At 49.9% G+C, this 17384-nt stretch overlaps 8 protein-coding genes across 10 annotated transcripts in view; 6 read left to right on the forward strand and 2 right to left on the reverse strand.

Annotated features, from left to right (window-relative positions):
- Positions 1–4101: 4101 nt before the first annotated feature.
- TERG_03513 (uncharacterized protein) lies at positions 4102–6050 on the forward strand (the record flags this gene model as incomplete). The annotated part of the gene is made up of 4 exons (XM_003236422.1): positions 4102–4185; positions 4310–4550; positions 4704–5545; positions 5616–6050. 4 exons carry the CDS (start codon positions 4102–4104, stop codon positions 6048–6050), a joined length of 1602 nt encoding a protein of 533 aa, XP_003236470.1.
- A 710-nt stretch (positions 6051–6760) lies between these two features.
- Positions 6761–7627, forward strand: TERG_03514 (uncharacterized protein; the record flags this gene model as incomplete). The annotated part of the gene is made up of 3 exons (XM_003236423.1): positions 6761–7039; positions 7114–7539; positions 7595–7627. 3 exons carry the CDS (start codon positions 6761–6763, stop codon positions 7625–7627), a joined length of 738 nt encoding a protein of 245 aa, XP_003236471.1.
- Positions 7628–8595: 968 nt separating this feature from the next.
- Positions 8596–9000, forward strand: TERG_12008 (uncharacterized protein; the record flags this gene model as incomplete). The annotated part of the gene is made up of 1 exon (XM_047751032.1): positions 8596–9000. One exon carries the CDS (start codon positions 8596–8598, stop codon positions 8998–9000), a length of 405 nt encoding a protein of 134 aa, XP_047605962.1.
- A 1104-nt stretch (positions 9001–10104) lies between these two features.
- TERG_03516 (uncharacterized protein) lies at positions 10105–11288 on the forward strand (the record flags this gene model as incomplete). Its single annotated transcript, XM_047748103.1, has 4 exons — positions 10105–10288; positions 10354–10358; positions 10421–10519; positions 10581–11288. Exons 1-4 carry the CDS (start codon positions 10171–10173, stop codon positions 11286–11288), a joined length of 930 nt encoding a protein of 309 aa, XP_047604077.1. The 5' UTR covers positions 10105–10170.
- Positions 11289–11576: 288 nt separating this feature from the next.
- TERG_03517 (uncharacterized protein) lies at positions 11577–12221 on the reverse strand (the record flags this gene model as incomplete). Of its 2 annotated transcripts, XM_047748104.1 has the most annotated exons (6): positions 11577–11611; positions 11668–11731; positions 11789–11870; positions 11932–11962; positions 12057–12059; positions 12152–12221. In XM_047748104.1, 6 exons carry the CDS (start codon positions 12219–12221, stop codon positions 11577–11579), a joined length of 285 nt encoding a protein of 94 aa, XP_047604078.1. The 2 variants fall into 2 exon arrangements, with proteins under 2 accessions (XP_047604078.1, XP_003236474.1); XM_003236426.1 differs by lacking the exon at positions 12057–12059.
- Positions 12222–12558: 337 nt separating this feature from the next.
- Positions 12559–13108, forward strand: TERG_03518 (uncharacterized protein; the record flags this gene model as incomplete). Of its 2 annotated transcripts, none has more annotated exons than XM_003236427.1 (5): positions 12559–12618; positions 12703–12718; positions 12812–12874; positions 12946–12958; positions 13015–13108. In XM_003236427.1, 5 exons carry the CDS (start codon positions 12559–12561, stop codon positions 13106–13108), a joined length of 246 nt encoding a protein of 81 aa, XP_003236475.1. The 2 variants fall into 2 exon arrangements, with proteins under 2 accessions (XP_003236475.1, XP_047605963.1); XM_047749585.1 differs by having other exon boundaries at positions 12706–12718.
- A 285-nt stretch (positions 13109–13393) lies between these two features.
- On the reverse strand, positions 13394–13872 carry TERG_03519 (uncharacterized protein; the record flags this gene model as incomplete). The annotated part of the gene is made up of 2 exons (XM_047748105.1): positions 13394–13496; positions 13640–13872. The coding sequence occupies 2 exons, from the start codon at positions 13870–13872 to the stop codon at positions 13394–13396; spliced, it is 336 nt and encodes a 111-aa protein (XP_047604079.1).
- A 356-nt stretch (positions 13873–14228) lies between these two features.
- TERG_12009 (uncharacterized protein) overlaps positions 14229–17384 on the forward strand; it is a gene marked incomplete at its 5' end in the record, with an annotated part of 6347 nt that continues 3191 nt past the window's right edge. The window contains 4 exons of the mRNA XM_047751033.1: positions 14229–14437; positions 14515–14631; positions 14687–14792; positions 14855–17357. Coding sequence (XP_047605964.1) covers positions 14229–14437; positions 14515–14631; positions 14687–14792; positions 14855–17357 — 2935 coding nt within the window. The remainder of the gene's footprint in view (positions 14438–14514; positions 14632–14686; positions 14793–14854; positions 17358–17384) is intronic.

Below are 17384 nucleotides of genomic sequence, written 5' to 3' on the forward strand. Positions count from 1 at the left end.
CTTTCTTTTTCCCCGTCTTCTAGATGCTTCGCAGTCATGGGAAATGCACAAGGGCAAGAAGGGAAATTATATAAGTGGTTGCCCTGTCGAAGGGGCTTATATCAAACGCGCTGTTATTGCCCATCGATGGCCCCAAGAGAGAGAGAGAAGGGGGGGGGGGGGGGGGATGAAGAGCTCTGGTGTCCAAACAAACTCGATATCTAAACAAGTGCATGCCCATTGGCCGTGTGTGGACAGTTAATAAGTCGCTTATTTCAGATATACGACTTACTTATAATGTCCAGGGGGTTGTTTGGCTGGTCTGGTCAAGGTTGGCCGGCATCCTTAGCTCGCACAGGGACAGACAGGCAGCCAGCTCGACACGGCGTCCAGGCCAGGGAGACAGCGAGCAGGGCAAACGGTTACTGAAAACGGTTGCTGGGGTCATCTCTTCCCTTCGAGAAGAATCGTATCTATCATGAGGACACTGCTTCGTCTGCCTCACTAGCCAACTCACTAGCTACTTAGCTGATCGGCTGGCCGATAGACTAGATAGGACTCTCTACGCGCCGGACACCAATTCTCCAAGAGCCAGAGGATGCGTATGGGGTGCATGCATGCACCGCTCAGCTATTCAGTGAGCAGCAGTTCTTCCGGAAACGCTCGCCTTGGATTTCTGTGCTGGTTGTATGTATACACACTCCTACTATTACTATGGAGATGCTCTTCGTATACGGTGGAGATGACATCAATCAACAAGGCATCTAGCTACGGAGCACATTGCTATTGCTGGAAAAACCGCACGGAAGAAGCAAAAACGACACCAAGATTGGCCCACAATTCTATGTTTCATCAACGCCTCTACCTTATCTTCTAGAACTCTATGGTCCGCATGAGCTACAGCCAGGTGGAAGAAGGGCCGTGACAGATGGATCAAGGGGCACATAGTTCCTGCTGCAAGGCGACGAAACGGGGTATGGAGGATGGAGCTGTTCTCTTCCCTCGAGCCTCTGGTGGAACTGACAGGTTCTTTTCAGCGGGCATGTACGGAGCACGGGGGAATCGACATGCATAACGGACGTACATACTATATGAGGAATCTTTTATTCTGTGACCTGTCGAACAGACAAGTCTCCGGGAAGTGAAAGGCGACCAGAGCCCGCAAGACTGAGAGCCAGAGGATGAGGCTGCCTGGAACGGGCGGCAGTCACACTGGGACAGAGAGGAGAGCTCGGGTTAAGAGCTAGTTATGGAGCAAACCTGTTGCACACCGTTCATGCAGGTCTCAAAGCTCGTTTTGACCATCTGGCTGGTGTTGGGATAACCCCTGAGAGGACGACGCCATTTTTTTGGCTAAAGAGAGATTGGTTTATATCCGCGCTAAACTCGGGGTATGACATTCATAGCTGAGCAAAAGCCGCCTCGTCCATGGGAATCCCGAAGAAACATGGAATCAATCTGGAAATGGGCGCGGACGAAATGCTCAGGCTTTACGGACGGCTTGTGGCACGAAAAGTGACGTGAGGGTTGGGATGATTTCAATCCCGAAGGACGCTGATGTTGCATTCTCTCGAGCCCGTCCTGGGTTGTTCAGCAGGGATATTCGCTGTTCTCTTTTGCCCCGGAGCAAGGAGGGGAAAGCTTCGAGTTGGTGAGGATTGGCGTTCCCGATAGCTGTTTGGTAACCCCCCCCTGGCCCGCTAGTTAGTGCTCCCGTCTCGACGGAGATTGCCGGTGAGGTCGTGGATAACGGGTGGTTTCTCCTAGCTCCCTATCTCTCCGGGCTGTGATTCTGTCTGCTGTCTTCCTTGATGGGAGGAGGGAGAGGACTGTCTAGGACGAGTGGGTGGTGATATAATTACATGTCGTCCCTGGGGGGGGGTGCCCACCAGATCGATCTCGTATGCACGCAAGCTGGGGGATCAGCCGTTGCTGCTCGCCATCGCCTCGTTTAAGGCCCACAAAGTGGGCAGGCATGAGATGCCTGCAAGGCGTGCGGTAGAGTTGTATCCGGAGAAGCACGCAAACGTCGAGATATGTAAGTTGTACTTCCAGCTGCCACGCCATCGACGGAAGACCCAGAGCTCCATAATCCGGACAGAAGACCTGCCAGATTGGCTTGACAGCGGCACAGCTGTCTCCATCGAGTTCCCCACGGGCGTCTCGGCCTCCCAGCGACCTTGACGATGGAGGGATAGAGGATGCTTGAGAGAGGCACGGGAACGGAACTAAACTACCGACCAATTTGCACAAGTTAAGAGAGTACGAGGGTTTAGCTGCCTCTCTCGAAAGCCCATCCATACACCTTATCCCGTCTAAACAGCGAGATTCAGGGCCAGACTCGCCGAATATCGAGCAAATATCACCCATGCGGTCGGACCACTCACATCGAGGAGCCAACTAGACGACCCCCTTATTCCACATATCACCATGCACGAACTCCAGATTTTCAAGGCCCGCTGCGCATGATCTCCCTTCCTTATTTTTCTCGTTTACGAGGGAAGATTTGCGAGAAGTTGCTGGAGCTGCCTCTTTGCCTCTCGTTTGATGCAGTGCGGATGGATATCTGCCTACGGAGTACACTTGACTAGCATGACTCGGTACCCGGCAGTTGATATCTGGCTCGCTATCCACGTCCCACGTGTGAGTCTCCTTATTCCATGCCTAGAAGATCAGGATTGTTCTTCGAAGGGCTTGAGGGCGCTAGAAAGAACAGATCGTCCTCCCTGGCGAAATTCCTCGCGCATTCTATCCCGTTATCAGAGTGGGAGGAGGCAGGGTCAGAAAGGCAGATCCTCCCCCAGCTATAGGGCAGGACAGGATTAGTTATACGCAAGTATCCTGACAAGTAACCCATCTTTAACTCTTCGACAGGTATAATTTCAAGGGTCATATCATTGCAACTCTAACAAATAACCTCGATATTCTCTGGTCTCTGGCTAAATGCATGTACTGCTGCTCCTTGGGTCGGGTGGCGGACAGAGCCGAAAAGCAATAATCAAGGCCAAAAAATCAACGCATTACAGAAGTACTAGAGAACCAAATTCAAAAAAAAAAAAAAAAAAAAAAAAAAGGACACCAAATTCAAGGACCGAGAGCCCAGGGCCAGGACCAAGGACCCGGCTATAGTCGGTTTGCAAAAGTGCGAGGGAAAAAACGTGGCCATCCAGGTTATCAAAAAGAACGACTGGGATGGGTTCTTTGAGGATTATCATTCCCTACTGCAAGATTAACCCCTGGGCACTAAGTATACGCCCATCCGCCCACCATCGTGGGGAATCAAGTCAACCTGTCGATTCATGATTAGGAAGCAAGCAAGCAAGCTAGTCAGTACTCCGTACCTTTGCTGGACGTGCGTCAGGTACAGCGAAGAGACGAGTTGAAGGGGGGGGGGGCTGATCGGCCTTCGAGTTACCTCTCTCCACACCCCCCTTTTTTTCTGCTCAGTGTCGATATATATTTGCTTATTCCCGGTGAACAATCAGAGCCCACCGGCAGCTCAGATCTTCGCTCGCAGCTCGCACTCTCCTGGTGACCTCGTCACGGTGTGCATATGGAGTTTTGTGCTGCCTTGCTGCAGAGGCACACTAGAGCAAGCCATCTAGCCCCGAAGTCCGGTGATGAGGCGTTTTGGCTCCCCTCTTCTCTGCAGCTGCAGGCAAGGGAAAAGGCTGGCAGGGATATTTAGTAACCTGGAGTGAAGTCTTTTTAAGTCAGCTCGACTATGGGGCACTCGAAGGATGGAGACAAGATGCTCGACGCAGTTCCTCCCCTTAGGCGTCATCAACCAGGGTCTCTAACACTGACACCCCCTCTGGCTTTTGCCCACACTGCCTATGCTTGGTCTCTCACTCAGCCTATCTCTTCCTGTCTCTCTCCATCCGCCTTGACCTGCCTTGACGAAGACGGTCCGCTAGTTAGGCCACCGGCGTGCAGAGACAATTTCAGGGATCTCTAAACGCAGAATCGTGAAATAAATGAATGTGGAGCTTTCGCATGGGCAGGATATCGTTGAAACATCGTGAAGGCAAGAATATAATTAAAGATAGCCATAAACGGCCTTAACGAGATCCACTATAGCTCCTCTGCTGGCTGGGGTTGTCTATTTATTCAACCAGGGCAATGGCTGTCTGCGAGCAATGGATAGACGACTTCGATGTCCATGTCGGCATCAACAATATAATCGCAAAGGACACATCCCCAAAGGTATATCAATACTTAACCGCCTTGCCCTGACATCCTGCTTCTCCCTCTTTGACTCTTCCCTCCTCTTCCTCCTTTTCGCTTTCTTCGCTGGTTGACTGGCCTCTGACCAATTTCGCTTCCTCAGATCACCTATGAACCTCCGGAATTGGCCAGGCAGAGCATAACCGACAAGCTGAAACTGCAATTCTGGCCGCCTGCTAAACGGTCATCTACTACCTCCGCGAGCTCGAGAGGACGAACCCCAGAGTCCTCCAGCTCAGGACGATATATTTATATCGGCCCTAATCGTGACAGGCTGGCTGCTGGTTCTCGCGAGTCGCTGTTGACAGTATCTACAAACCGGCATTCAAAACACATGGATTCACGTATGTCCCAATCCCCAAGGACACGACATGTTTTTTCTTTTCTTTTTCTCTCTTTTCCTCTCCTTGCTCTCTCTCTCTCTTTCGGTTTCTTAGCGGGAAGCTGGATGCCGATGCTGTTTTGAAGCCGGTTAAACTAATTTAGTGCGTTTGCAGCTACTATACCGGGTTATTTCCCGAGCCATGAGAGAGCTCAAACTGCCCTAGGGTTTTCCCGACCGTCTTCAAGAGCTCGCGACCATTCACCCCTGGGTTACTCAAGTTTCAGCGACAGGCGCACTGCCAGACAAATGGGGAACAGTTGCAACACATCCAGACAGTCACCGAGTCCACATTCAACCGGAAGACTTACGCCCTCAAGCAACCAGCCGATCATGGCACATCAGCAACAACCTAGAGCCCGGCTGCAACGCAAGCGGAGCCCGACCAAGGCTGAAATTGAGGGAATCCCTCCCAAGGTGCCTCCGAAAACCGAACCTGCAGTGCCCAAGAAGGACAAAACCAGCCCGTCGCATTTCTTTGGCCGAGGTCTGCCCAGGCACCGATGTATAGAAGCTGCTCACTCAACTTCTGCTCCCAATCTCTCTCATCTGCGGGGCGGATCGACCTCGAACCTGTTGTTGGAAAAGGAGCGGCAGGCAGATCAGCTAGCAGATCTCCCACAATTTTCCCAAAGATACCATGACAAACGACCGAAATCGTTGAAGATACTAGGATTAGATGCCACGCGGCGACCAGAGAGTCCTGCGCCCGGGGAGAGCGATGATGTTCCAAAAGACCTTGTCATAAGAGAAAAGCCGTCCAGGAAGAAGCCCCGGGGTAGAGCAGGGCTTGACAATATTGATATTCCGGTTGGAAATCTGCCGCCGGGGTATTCCATCCAAACAGCTTCTATGCTCTTGACCTGTCAGGAAATTGAAGAACTTCAAAGCCAGGCTCGGCGAAGGGGGCAGAGGTTCGAAGTTCTCAAATACAGCGAAGTATCGTCTCTCACACAGGTAGGCAGGAGCCCCTTTAAATCCACTAAAACGGGAGAAATTGAAAAATTTCTTGCTAACGGACGAGCAGGAAATGCATACTCTTAATAAACATTGCAAATACCTTCGAGACACTCATGTTGCTCTTCGATCAGACAGACAACGTCTGCATGGCAGAGTGATATCATATCTCAAATCAGCCAGCGGGGTCTCCAGTTTTTCCCCCGAAGGCGTCCTCAAGCAAGAAGAAGCCTTGCTAGAAATCGATCAATCAATAGACGAATGGGCGACCAAACTCGAATATGCAGAAGAGCGGCGAGCAAAGATCCAACAGAAGCTATTGGAGCATATGGTCGCCATCCTCAACCTGCCTCAACCTGCTCCAAAGGAGCCCAGTCACAGCCGAAGCATAAGCGATTATACCAGCATCAGCGAAAAGGACAGCCGACGAAGTGATCTCGAATCAATCATAATATATGCTGATGCGGGACTTCACCGTTCAAACACCGACAAACCGTGGATATGATCACTCCTTTAACCGTCCACTTTCATTGCACATAACTTTTTTTTTTTTTTTTTTTTTTTTTTTTTTTTTTTTTTTTTTTTTTTTCATTTATCAAATTCGACACCGTCTATACCTTGAACTAGACTAAGCGGGCGTTTTCCCATCAAACATCACACACGGTTTGGCAGAGCTAGCCCTTCCACGCTCTCTACCAAAAGCATTTCATTCGGCGTAACAATTTCATTTGCGACCATAGGATCATAGGCATCCCAACAGGAATCATAGGACTCTGGGATAGGGGCCTTTGGGAAGAGGTTTTGCCCGCTTTTGGGCGACTGAAGATAGGCGATATACCCTTGGGCAAGCGATAAAATTCTTTGAATATGAGTAGTCAAAATATAGCCGTAGTTAATATCATATAGGAGGATTTTAATCAACAAGTCTTTCCTTCAGCCTTTCTTCTCGCTTTTTGATATCAAGTTGAGGTTGATTTGAAGATTGTAAAATGGAAAAAGAAAAAAAAAATGGAAGAGGAAAAAAAAGGCCGGAGCGGAAAAATGTAACTCCGCCAAGCGTTGCGAAATTCAACTTTTTCTTGCTGTCAAATTTGATGCTTCAAGACGTGCAATTTTTTATTCATACAAGAACTCGACCTGAACAGCTCCTTTTCCTTGATCTTCTTGCTGCAATTGAAGCGTGAATAGACGAAGATATATACAAAATCCGCCATCATGTTCCGCAGAGCATTTCTCAGACAAAGTCGGCTTGCCGGTTCTGCGGCTCCCTCGTCCATCATCTCCCCCTTCCATAGACAATCAGCTATCATCCGCCAGTCCCAACAGCTAGCAGCACGATCATTCCCTTCCAGAGTACATAGCAGATACGCTTCAACGGAAGCCAACGGTGAAAAGCCCAAGGCCGAAGAAGCTGCTGAAGCTGAAAAGCCATCTGAAGTCGAGACATTGAAGAAGGATCTAGAAGCACGTGAGAAGGAAGTGGTTGATTTGAAGGTATGCCGCGCATCGGATCGATATGCAGGTTATGCATGCAATTGATTAGAGCTAACTCTGCCGTGGAATACTAGGATAAATATCTTCGCTCTGTCGCTGACTTCCGCAACCTGCAAGAGCGAACTCGCCGAGATATCGACGCTGCTCGTACCTTTGCTATCCAGAAGTTTGCCGCGGACCTCATCGAGTCAATTGATAACCTGGAGCGTGCGCTTGCAGCTGTTCCTCCAGAGAAAGTCGATGCTGCCAATGCAAAGGAAAACAAGGATGTTTATGAGCTGTTCTCCGGCCTGAAGATGACCGAGGGCGTGCTCATGAATACCCTCAAGAAGCACGGTGTTGTCAGATTCGACCCGTCCGAGCTGGTAGATGGTCAACCTCAGAAGTTCGACCCAAGCAGACATGAGGCCTTGTTCATGTCTCCAATGGAGGGCAAGCAGGACGGCGATATCATGCACGTTCAGAACAAGGGTTTCACCCTTAACGGCAGAATTCTCAGGGTACGTTTTTTACCTTACATGTATGACAACGGAACATAATTGACATCTTCCATAGGCTGCTAAAGTTGGCGTCGTAAAAAACGCATAAAATTCTCTCTTGCATACCCTGAACGACAAAAATCCCCTCTGGGATACCTATCCGATTCTAATGCCTTCTTCAACCCACCTCTTGCCCCTTCAATCTATCCCCTCTGCATGACCCTCCCCATTTTCCTAATTATAGCCGCTTCATTGGCATACTGTATACTATTCTGCTTCTAGCGGAGCCGGTTATAAAAGCAGCTAGGCACGGCGTTTTGCTTTTAAGGTTATTCTCTACGGGATGATGTTTCAGTTTGACGATTGAATTTGTACACATACATAAACTACATGTTCTTTTCTACTGTTATGTTACCCCCGTTTTATACTGTTCTTGTCTCTCCTATCTCTCCTCTCTTATCTGTATGTTTTTGCCTCATGCCCTTTTCCTTTTTTCCCCCTATTTTTCTTTCCTGCTGGCGGATTCTTGCTGCTGCTCTGGTGCGGTATGAACGGTGCATGGAATGATGTACACTTGCAAATTAGAGACTCGTTTAATAGCAGATATGCTTTGGATCGAAGGGTATATATACACTACACACTTTGAAAGTTACAGCTGAATCAAATCTATCCAGATGAAACCAAACACTGTCTAAAAATACATGAGTGGCTATTGTACAGATCACTAAAGAATACAGACAAATACCCCCTTATCACCTCAATTCAACGCCAGCAGTTTTCACCAGTGTCTGCCGTACCTTATCATGCAGCTTATTTGTCTCTTCATTCGTCAAAGTCCTTTCCAAACTCCTATAATTAATTCGATAACATAAACTCTTCCTTCCCGTCTTCGGGTGCGTAAACTCATCAACCAGACTTACATCCTCTGCTAAATCACCAGCTGCACCTCGCACGATCTCCATAATATCATTTTCATGAAACGGCACACTTCCTCCAGCTGCACTTACGGAGCCAGCTGCAGAAGATGGAAGCCAAAATGCAACGTCCTTGTAGCATGCTGGATGTTTAGAGAAGGGCATGAAACGAGTGATCCTGCCTGCCTGGAATTGGGAAAGGAACCTGGGATCCTTGGACCAGAAAAGGCGGATGTCAGGAATATTGAACAAAAGCATTGCAATTCGTTCAAGGCCCAGGCCGAAAGCCCAACCAATTCGATGTGGAACGCCAGAGGAGTTGAGAAGCTCTTGCTTGACGACACCACAACCTAGTAGTTCTAGCCATTCGCCTTGCCAGAAGACTTCAAGCTCGAAGGATGGGCTAGTGAAAGGGAAGTATGCCTCGATCCATCTGATTTTCAAGGGTTCTTGTATAGCATCTGGGTTCTCAGTGGCTTCTTTAGCAGCAGAGAAGATTCTTATGACGAGCAGTTCGAGAGACCGCTTAAGGTGGGCGGTAATTGCCTCGGCTTCCTCTGCAGTATGATACTTGTCTTGCAGCGGGTTGCGAGTCGGATGTGTCGTTGGGTTGGGATCTTCCACAACAACATCATGACGAGGGAGAGCTTCAAGATCTTTCCATATCTGCGCTGCCGTTTGTTGAGAGGACTTCAGTGGTTCGTTCTCAGGTCGTTTCCATAGTCTTGCACACTCCATCTGGTGAAAGACGGGATAGTGGCTTCGGTCAATAGCATCGCGGCGGTAAACGTCTGCTACAATAGTGTATCCTTTCTCTTCCGGCTTGGTAGCTTCATTCCTGTTCATCTGCTGGAAATATGCTCGCTGATGTGCACTTGTATGTGTCCGTAAAACAGTCTGTTTATCCAAATAGTATGTGTCTGTCCGGCTTCGACCCGGATGATCTGCTGGGAAACCTAGGTCGTCGAAGTTCCGCGCCGCAGGAACAATTGGATCCGGTTCAGCATAGTTCCCAAATTCAGGGCCGGAGAATTGGCTCTCGACAAGCTTCCGGGTTATTGAGAGTGGGTGGTTCTCGTCTAGATATAAACCACGGCCGAGGTGCGCGAGGATGTGACTAGGGGCGTTTGTCCAATCATCTGGCTGGAAAGACTTATTTCCCAAGGTCAAAGCTGGAGAAGACGATGCAATTGATGGCGCTGGTTCTGTTCCGAGGGTCTGCTCGTCCTTTGGAGCTGCTGTAGAGCTGTTGAACCGGGGTCGTAGTGCTTTCGACTGGTATGTGAGTAATCGATTGATATAAACCGGTCGCGGTGCAGCCAAATTCGAGGCAGCCAAAGACCATCTGCAGGAAACCCGCAGTGCCCTTCCTGTCGCCAGCAACTGCATCTTGTCTGTCTCTTCTTCTTGACTGCTCCTCTTCCCGTCGTCGTCGTCTTCAGCTGCTTCAGCTCGGCTTTGTAAATATCAAGCTCGTCGTAATTTTCGCTCGGTGATGTTCCGCCTGCGTATCGAAAATTACCAGGAACTCCAATCTCCAGCCAATTACCGCGAGCCGGGGAATAAATATTACGTATTGTACTGTAAAATGGATCCCATGTAAATCAGAGCTCGCAAAGGCGAATTAAAAGCTCCAGAAAGCCGTTGGAAAGGGAGGAAAACGGCGATTCTTGCTCTTCTCCAGCATCATCTAGACAGCTTCGTCCGAGGCAAGGATGCGAAGTTTGGGAGCGTCAATATGGGCAAAAAAGGAGTGATGAAGGGCGGTGCCTCGCAGCCTGGCGTGCATTATCCGTTCTGGTTTGGAGGGTCAGCTTCTTGCTGTGCGGCGGGGGTGACACATCCCTTGGATCTTGGTGAGATGACAGCTGAACAGATTTGGCGATGTTTGATGGTACTAAATACTGACGGATTGCTCTAGTCAAAGTATAACATCTTCAAATTTGGCTTGTTGATGGAGGGCATCTTGCTGATATCTGGCTTGACAGGTCCGGCTACAAACTCGAGGACCAAATGACCCAACCGGGATGCTCCGGACCATAGTCCATATATGTAAAAACGAGGGATTCCTAGGACTATACAGCGGAGTAAGGCCTCTCTATCCCTATAGGCAAATTTGACATGATATGCTGATGGTTATGAGGTTAGCTCTCCGCCTCAGTCCTACGACAGTTGACATATTCAACGACTCGGTTCGGAGTTTATGAGGAACTTAAGACTCGAGTCAACGAGGCATCTCCTTCTTCTCCCCCGTCTCTGCCTACGCTTATTGCAATGGCATCAGTCTCCGGCTTCCTGGGCGGACTGGTAGGTAACCCCGCAGACGTATTGAACGTACGAATGCAATCAGATGCCAGCCTCCCTCCTGAGAAGAGACGGAACTACAAGCATGCACTTGACGGACTAGTTCGGATGATACGCTCAGAGGGCATCAGCAGTGCATTTAGAGGTGTTTGGCCTAACTCGGCCAGAGCAGTGCTGATGACTGCGTCACAGCTGGCTACCTATGATACGTTCAAAGGTATATGTATCGGTAACCTGGGCATGAAGGATAACCTGACGACACATTTTACTTCATCGTTCATGGCCGGGTTCGTAGCTACGTCTGTGTGCAGTCCTGTGGATGTGATCAAGACCAGAATCATGCATGCCAGTCCCGCGGAGAGTAAAGGACACAGCTTCGTTGGACTGCTGAGAGACGTGTTTAAGAAAGAAGGGTTTACTTGGATGTTCAGAGGGTGGACACCCAGCTTCATCCGGCTAGGTCCTCATACCATTGCGACGTTTTTGTTCCTGGAGCAGCATAAGAAGGTGTATCGTGCATTGAAGGGGGTTCAGTCGGAGGCATCGATCTAGTTGGTAGTTCATCTAAAGGTCAATTGGATACACTGTAGTATGTAATATGTTTAGGATAGACTAGACTATATTCTATTTAGGGCGTGGGGGGTTGGTTGGTCTTAAATTCTTAATAATATTGATACTGATGCAAAAGTAATAAAGATAGTCTTTTTTTCTTTCTTTTTTCTTTTTTGCTTTGAAATCCTGCTTTGATATTGAGACTATTATATACACTTCTTTAACCATCAGCAAGCCAGAGGAGCTGTGACATCGATATCATCAGCCCCAGGCTATCCTAAAAGAAATCTATCGGTCGAGGCGAGCAGGAAAGTTGCCGGCTTCTGAGGAAGATGTTAGCATCAACTTGACGCTCACAATACAGACTGGGGTGTCATACCTCTCTGGTCGTCCCATCGATCGGTCCAGGACTTGGGGCAGAGAGATCGGTAAGCAAGGAAAAACTAGAATTGGGTCAGACGCATGGTTCAATCTGTTATGGGTGCTTATATGAGTAGTACCTGTCTGCAGGGTTTGAACTCCTCTCCCTTGGCGTTGATGCACTTGTGGTAGTCAACGTAGTTTTGCCAGCAGTGCTTGGTCCTAGACACACCGTTAGACTCATTTATTCGCCGACATATTGCTGCCAATGGACCTGACTTACTGGTTCTGGTTGGGGAAACGGGCGTCGAAGCCTAGAGTACGGTCAGCCACCTCACCACTCTGACAGAAACAGTCCAAACCAAACGGGGAGGTCACGAAAACAGTGCTTAGGGTTCTATCACGTACCAGCTATCGAGCAGAGTCAGCAATTGCACACAGTCAGTGCCAGTCAAGGACAGCTACGACGGTAAACGAAGAGCAGGGCAGGAGAATCAACATACCAGTCACGAACTTGAAGGGCTTGGTCTCGACGGGCTCATCGGGGTCGGCGTCTGGGATCTCGGCAGGCATGGTGGCTGGTTCGCAAACGCAATTGACCGTGTTCTCAACGTCGGCGGGGCGGGGAGCTGTTCTTCGCTCGTCTGGTGGTCGTTTCGTTAAGGTCTGCGTCGGTTGGTGTGAAGTTGGAGTTGAAGTTGCGTGACCCAAAAGAAAAAGTCCCGTGAGAACGGATGACTAAGCGAATCAGGCGAATCAGACATTCAGCTTTACGCTTCCCACTTCTCATCCTCTCCGTGAACAACGTACGATACAAACAAGCGAACGACGAACTGCGCACCAGCGACTGCACAGCAACCCGAACTCGACTCTGCGGCGTTTGAACGAGCTGCCTGAATATCCAGCAACGATGTTTGCCACTCGTGCCCTCGGCTTCCGGTCGGCTCGACCTCTCTTCGAGCCCATCCCCGTAAGTTGCTACGTTTTCCTTGCTCTGCTCTGCTCTGTTTTCCGCCGGTATTCCAGTAGTAAAGATTCTAACAGCTCCGTATAGAAGGAACAGCAAAGCGGTAAGCTCTGGGACCCGAAATCTAGCCGTTTGGCAGGCCAATGCCATGTTTTGACGTCGCCGGCTCGTCTGACAATCTCCCGTTGAACTCTAGCTCACACCATCTCCCAACGTCTGCGAACACTCAAGAAGATTCCTCCGGAGTTGATCCCTCTCGGTGAGTAATATGCTCTTAAAGTGATAGGCTAACAGGAATTGAATTGATCGTGCTAACAGTCTATTACTTAGGTGTCGTCCTTTCGTAAGATTTTGCCATTATCAAATGCCCAAGAAGACCCCCATACTAACACCTTCTAGTGTTGCCATTTGCGCCGCCATTTACTCCAGCGGAAAGAAGCTGTTCGAGGATAAGACCCTCCGTCTCAGCCGATCGAAGCGCGAGGACCACTAAGCCTGGATTCTCCTTCCGGGTGTGGAACAAGGAGAAAAGGGATGATGGGCGCGGCATAAATATGTTTGAGTAGCAGATTTAGGAGCAGAAAATTAATGCAATCATCTCCTTGTATCGTTAAGATGGTAGCTGAGCGTTGGTGGCGGTCTTTTGTACATATATGAGACAATTCAGCACAGCTTGCTTGCTTTCCTCAGTGCTGCGTCTTGTATGATTCCGATTTTGATAGCTCTCCGGCGGTACGGCATCACTATGCTGGCTTCGGGCCTGCGACGTCTAGTCCCTCTAGACCTTGCATAGGATCTTCAGGCCGGTTGTTGCTGGCGCTGGCTTCTCCTGTAGCAAGCTGGTCTTCCTCGCCGACTGCGTGTTTAGCCAGATATCCCTCCTGTGAACCGTATTAATTCTTTACTCCCTTTGTACTTAATTCAAGAGTAAACACACCTGCTCCCATATAGCCGTCTTACTACCTAGTCCCTCGTTGCTCTCTTTCTGCGGTTTTGCTGCGCTACTTTGATAGATCGTCCATACAGCTCGCTCTGGTCCATGTTGTCGATCGCCTCTTTGGCATCCTGAGGCAGCTCAAACTCGATATATCCGAATCCCCGGTGCAAATCTGTGGACGAAGACAGCTCTGGCTTCGGCAGCGAGATATCAGTTATCTCGACAAAGGGGATGAACGCTTCGCTCAGCGTCCGCACCGTAACCGCCTGATCGAGCCCGCCCACGTAGATGGTGCCTTTTAGCCTGGATGCGTCCGTCATCGTCTATTCTGCGTCTACTGTCTTCCTGCCGCCGCCTTTCCTCTCTGCGACTCTGCTTCGCTGTCTTTCACACATTTTCACCTCGTTCGTTGTCTATCAAAATCTCATATCACGTGACTATCTACTAAAAGGCCACCTTGTTGCCCCTTTGAAGCCCAACAACAAAACGACAGTTGATATATCGAGTATAAACAGCCAGTTTGTCCTTGTCTTGCTACCGTCTACTCGCTGACAGGGCCTTTTGACACTAAAGGAGACCTGCTTCCCGTCTAGACGGCCAGTCGGGGGTTTCCTTCTTTTCCCTTTTCTTCTAGTTTTCTCTCCGTGATCCCTGGTATCTAGCAGCACATACGACCATGGTGCGTCTACGACAGATACCACGCAGTGCGGCCTTCGCCTGGTCCCCGGGCCATTCTTCTCCCTTCCTAGCGACCGGAACGCACGTTAGAGCCGTCGACGTCGATTTCTCCAACGAGACCTTTCTAGAATTGTGGGATCTCAAGCTTGATGGTGAGAATGTGGGAGCGGAGCTGCAGCCTGTAGCCAAGATTAGCACAGAGTCTAGGTGAGCTCCACGGCGATATTATAGACGACGGTGGAATGCTGTCAATTGGAAATGACGGCTCACTGATTTGGTTGTAGGTTTCATGACCTTGGGTGGGCAGAGACAGAGGATAGCACTAGAGGGCTTATTGCGGGAGCGTTGGAGAACGGAGCCTTGAATCTATGGGACGCCGCAAAGCTGCTGGATGGCTCTAGGTTTGTGATTGCGGAATTGACTGTTTACGGAAACCGTTGAGCTGACTGTTCGTAGCAGTGAACCAGCCATGAAAGTGGCTGCTCACAGCGGGGCAGTCAAAACGCTCCAATTTCACCCTAGGCATTCCAATCTCCTGGCCAGTGGTGGAAGTGTAGGGGAGGTTAGTGATGCTTTTCAATTTGTCTATGCTGTGAACCCTTTGCTAAATTTCTTGTCCAATAGTTGTTCATTACCGACCTGAATAACATCGAGAACCCAACTAGACTGGGCAAAGTTGCAGCCAGCCAAGTCGAGATAGATTGCCTCGACTGGAACAAGAAAGTACCCCATATCCTAGCCACGGGAAACAGTGACGGGTTCGTAACGGTATGGGATGCTAAGGCTGGAAAGGAGAGCTTGACCCTTAAGAACCTTGGTCGTAAGCCTGTCAGTGCTATCGCTTGGGATCCAGAGAAGCCTACCAGACTAGTTACGTCGATTCCCCTCGAGACCGATCCGGTTATCCTTGTCTGGGACCTGCGCAATGCCAATGCACCCGAACGAGTACTGAAGGGCCATGAATCTGGCGTCCTCTCGCTGTCTTGGTGTCCCCAGGACCCGAGACTCCTCCTTTCCAGTGGCGAGGACAACCGAAATATATGTTGGAACCCGCAGACCGGCGAGGCATACGGAGAATTCCCAATCGTTACAAATGCCACTTTCCAAACTCGATTCAATCCTACAAACCCCAATATTCTTGCCACTGCCTCTTTGGATGGAAAGATCTCCGTTCAGACGCTTCAAAACACTAATCCCGAAACGGCGCAAAAGGGCGACGATGCGCAACCTCTCAATGATGAAGACTTCTTTGCCAAAGCACAGACTCAACCACAAGGCCCTACTTTCTCCCTACCAAAGGCTCCAAAATGGTTTGAGCGTCCTACCACCGCCAACTTTGGTTTTGGTGGAAGGGTCATCTCAGTGGTGACAGCCCCAGGGACACGGACGTCAACCATCCGTATCAGCAAGTTTGAGGTAGACGCTAGCATTGGTGCTGCTACTGATGCTTTTGAGTCCGCTTTAAGCTCTGGAGACGTCCGTAGTATTTGCGAGTCTCGAGCTGCCGAGGCTAAGACCGAAGAGGAGAAATCTGACTGGAGGGTTATGACTACTCTGATGTCAGAGACACCTCGAAAGGAACTCGTTACTCACCTTGGATTTACTGGCGATGTTGATGAGGCTGCAGACAGCTTAGCCAAGCTCGGGCTGAAAACGGAGGAATCAGAAGAAAAGAAAGTGGAGGAGAAGGAGAAGCCATCTCTTGCACCTCCTGCAGGAGCCAGGAAACATAAGAGGCTCACTTCTATCTTTGATACTGGGGCTGATGGCGAGAGTGACAGCTTCTTGACTGACCTATCTGCTTCCAAGGCGGCTCAGACCAACAGCCCCTTCCAGTTGTTTACGGGAGAAGAGACTGAAGCAGACAAGTCTATCACCAAGGCTCTTATACAGGGTCAATTCGACAAGGCCCTTGAGATCTGCCTCAAGGAGGACCGAATGGCTGATGCTCTTATGATTGCTCTATCTGGTGGTCAGGAGTGCATTGAAAAAGCCCAGGAGGCGTACTTCCTCAAGAAATGTGAGGGCCCCAGCTACGTCCGCCTACTAGCATCTATCGCTGGCAAGGATATCTGGGACGTCGTTCATAATGCGGACCTTAAGAACTGGAAGGAGATAGTTGCTGTCATTTGCACTTTTGCTGATGATAAGGATTATCCCGAACTTTGTGAAGCTCTTGGTGATAGGCTGGAAGAGTACTCGAGAACTCATGATAGCAAGGAGACTCGCAAGGACGCTTCTTTCTGCTACTTGGCCAGTTCCAAGCTGGAGAAAGTTGTGTCTATCTGGATCCAGGAACTCAAGGAGAATGAGAGCAAGATGGTTGAGACCGCCTCTGGTGAGACTGGGTTTTCGATCCACGTCCAAGTTCTCAGAGACTTCATCGAGAAGGTCACTGTGTTCCGCCAAGTGTCTAAGTTCGTTGACGCTGAAAAAGATAAGCCATCGGACTGGAAACTCACCTCTCTCTACGACAAGTACATTGAGTATGCCGAGATCGTTGCTACTCATGGCAGATTGGATGTAGCAGAGAAGTACCTCAGCTTGCTACCAGACAGCCATCCAGCAGGAGGCGCTGCAAAGAACCGCATCCAACTAGCTACCAAGAAAGCTACCACCAAGGCCACACCCAAAGCATCAACTTCGCATATTCCAGCAGCCCGACAAGCTTCAACAGCCCTGCCGCAGCCATCGCTTGGAGGATACACCCCTGTCCAGCCTCCATTGTCCCAGCAGCCGCCAATGATGAACCGTGGACCAACTCCAAACAACCCGTACGCACCACCAGCCTTTAACCAACCCGCCAACCCTTACGCTCCAAGTGCTCAGACATCAAGCTATGCACCCACCACCGGCTACCAACCGACACAGCAACCAGGTATCGCCCCTCCTTTATTCCACGGTCAGCAAGCCCATGGAGTTCCGCCGCCTCCCAGAGGCCTAACCCAATCCCCCTCCACAGTAAAGCCGCACACGGAACGAAGCAATGTCCCTGCATGGAACGATCTTCCCGAAGGATTTGCAAGGACTCCAACCCCCCGACGCGGAACTCCAAGCCAGGGCCCTGCGGTTATCAGCTCGCCGTTCCCCAATCAGCAACAGCAGGCCCAGAGTCCTCCACCTCCTGGTCCTCCAGTGCAGGCCATCGAGGCTC

Source organism: Trichophyton rubrum (genome assembly GCF_000151425.1).
Source record: "Trichophyton rubrum CBS 118892 genomic scaffold supercont2.3, whole genome shotgun sequence".
Taxonomy (NCBI): domain Eukaryota; kingdom Fungi; phylum Ascomycota; class Eurotiomycetes; order Onygenales; family Arthrodermataceae; genus Trichophyton; species Trichophyton rubrum.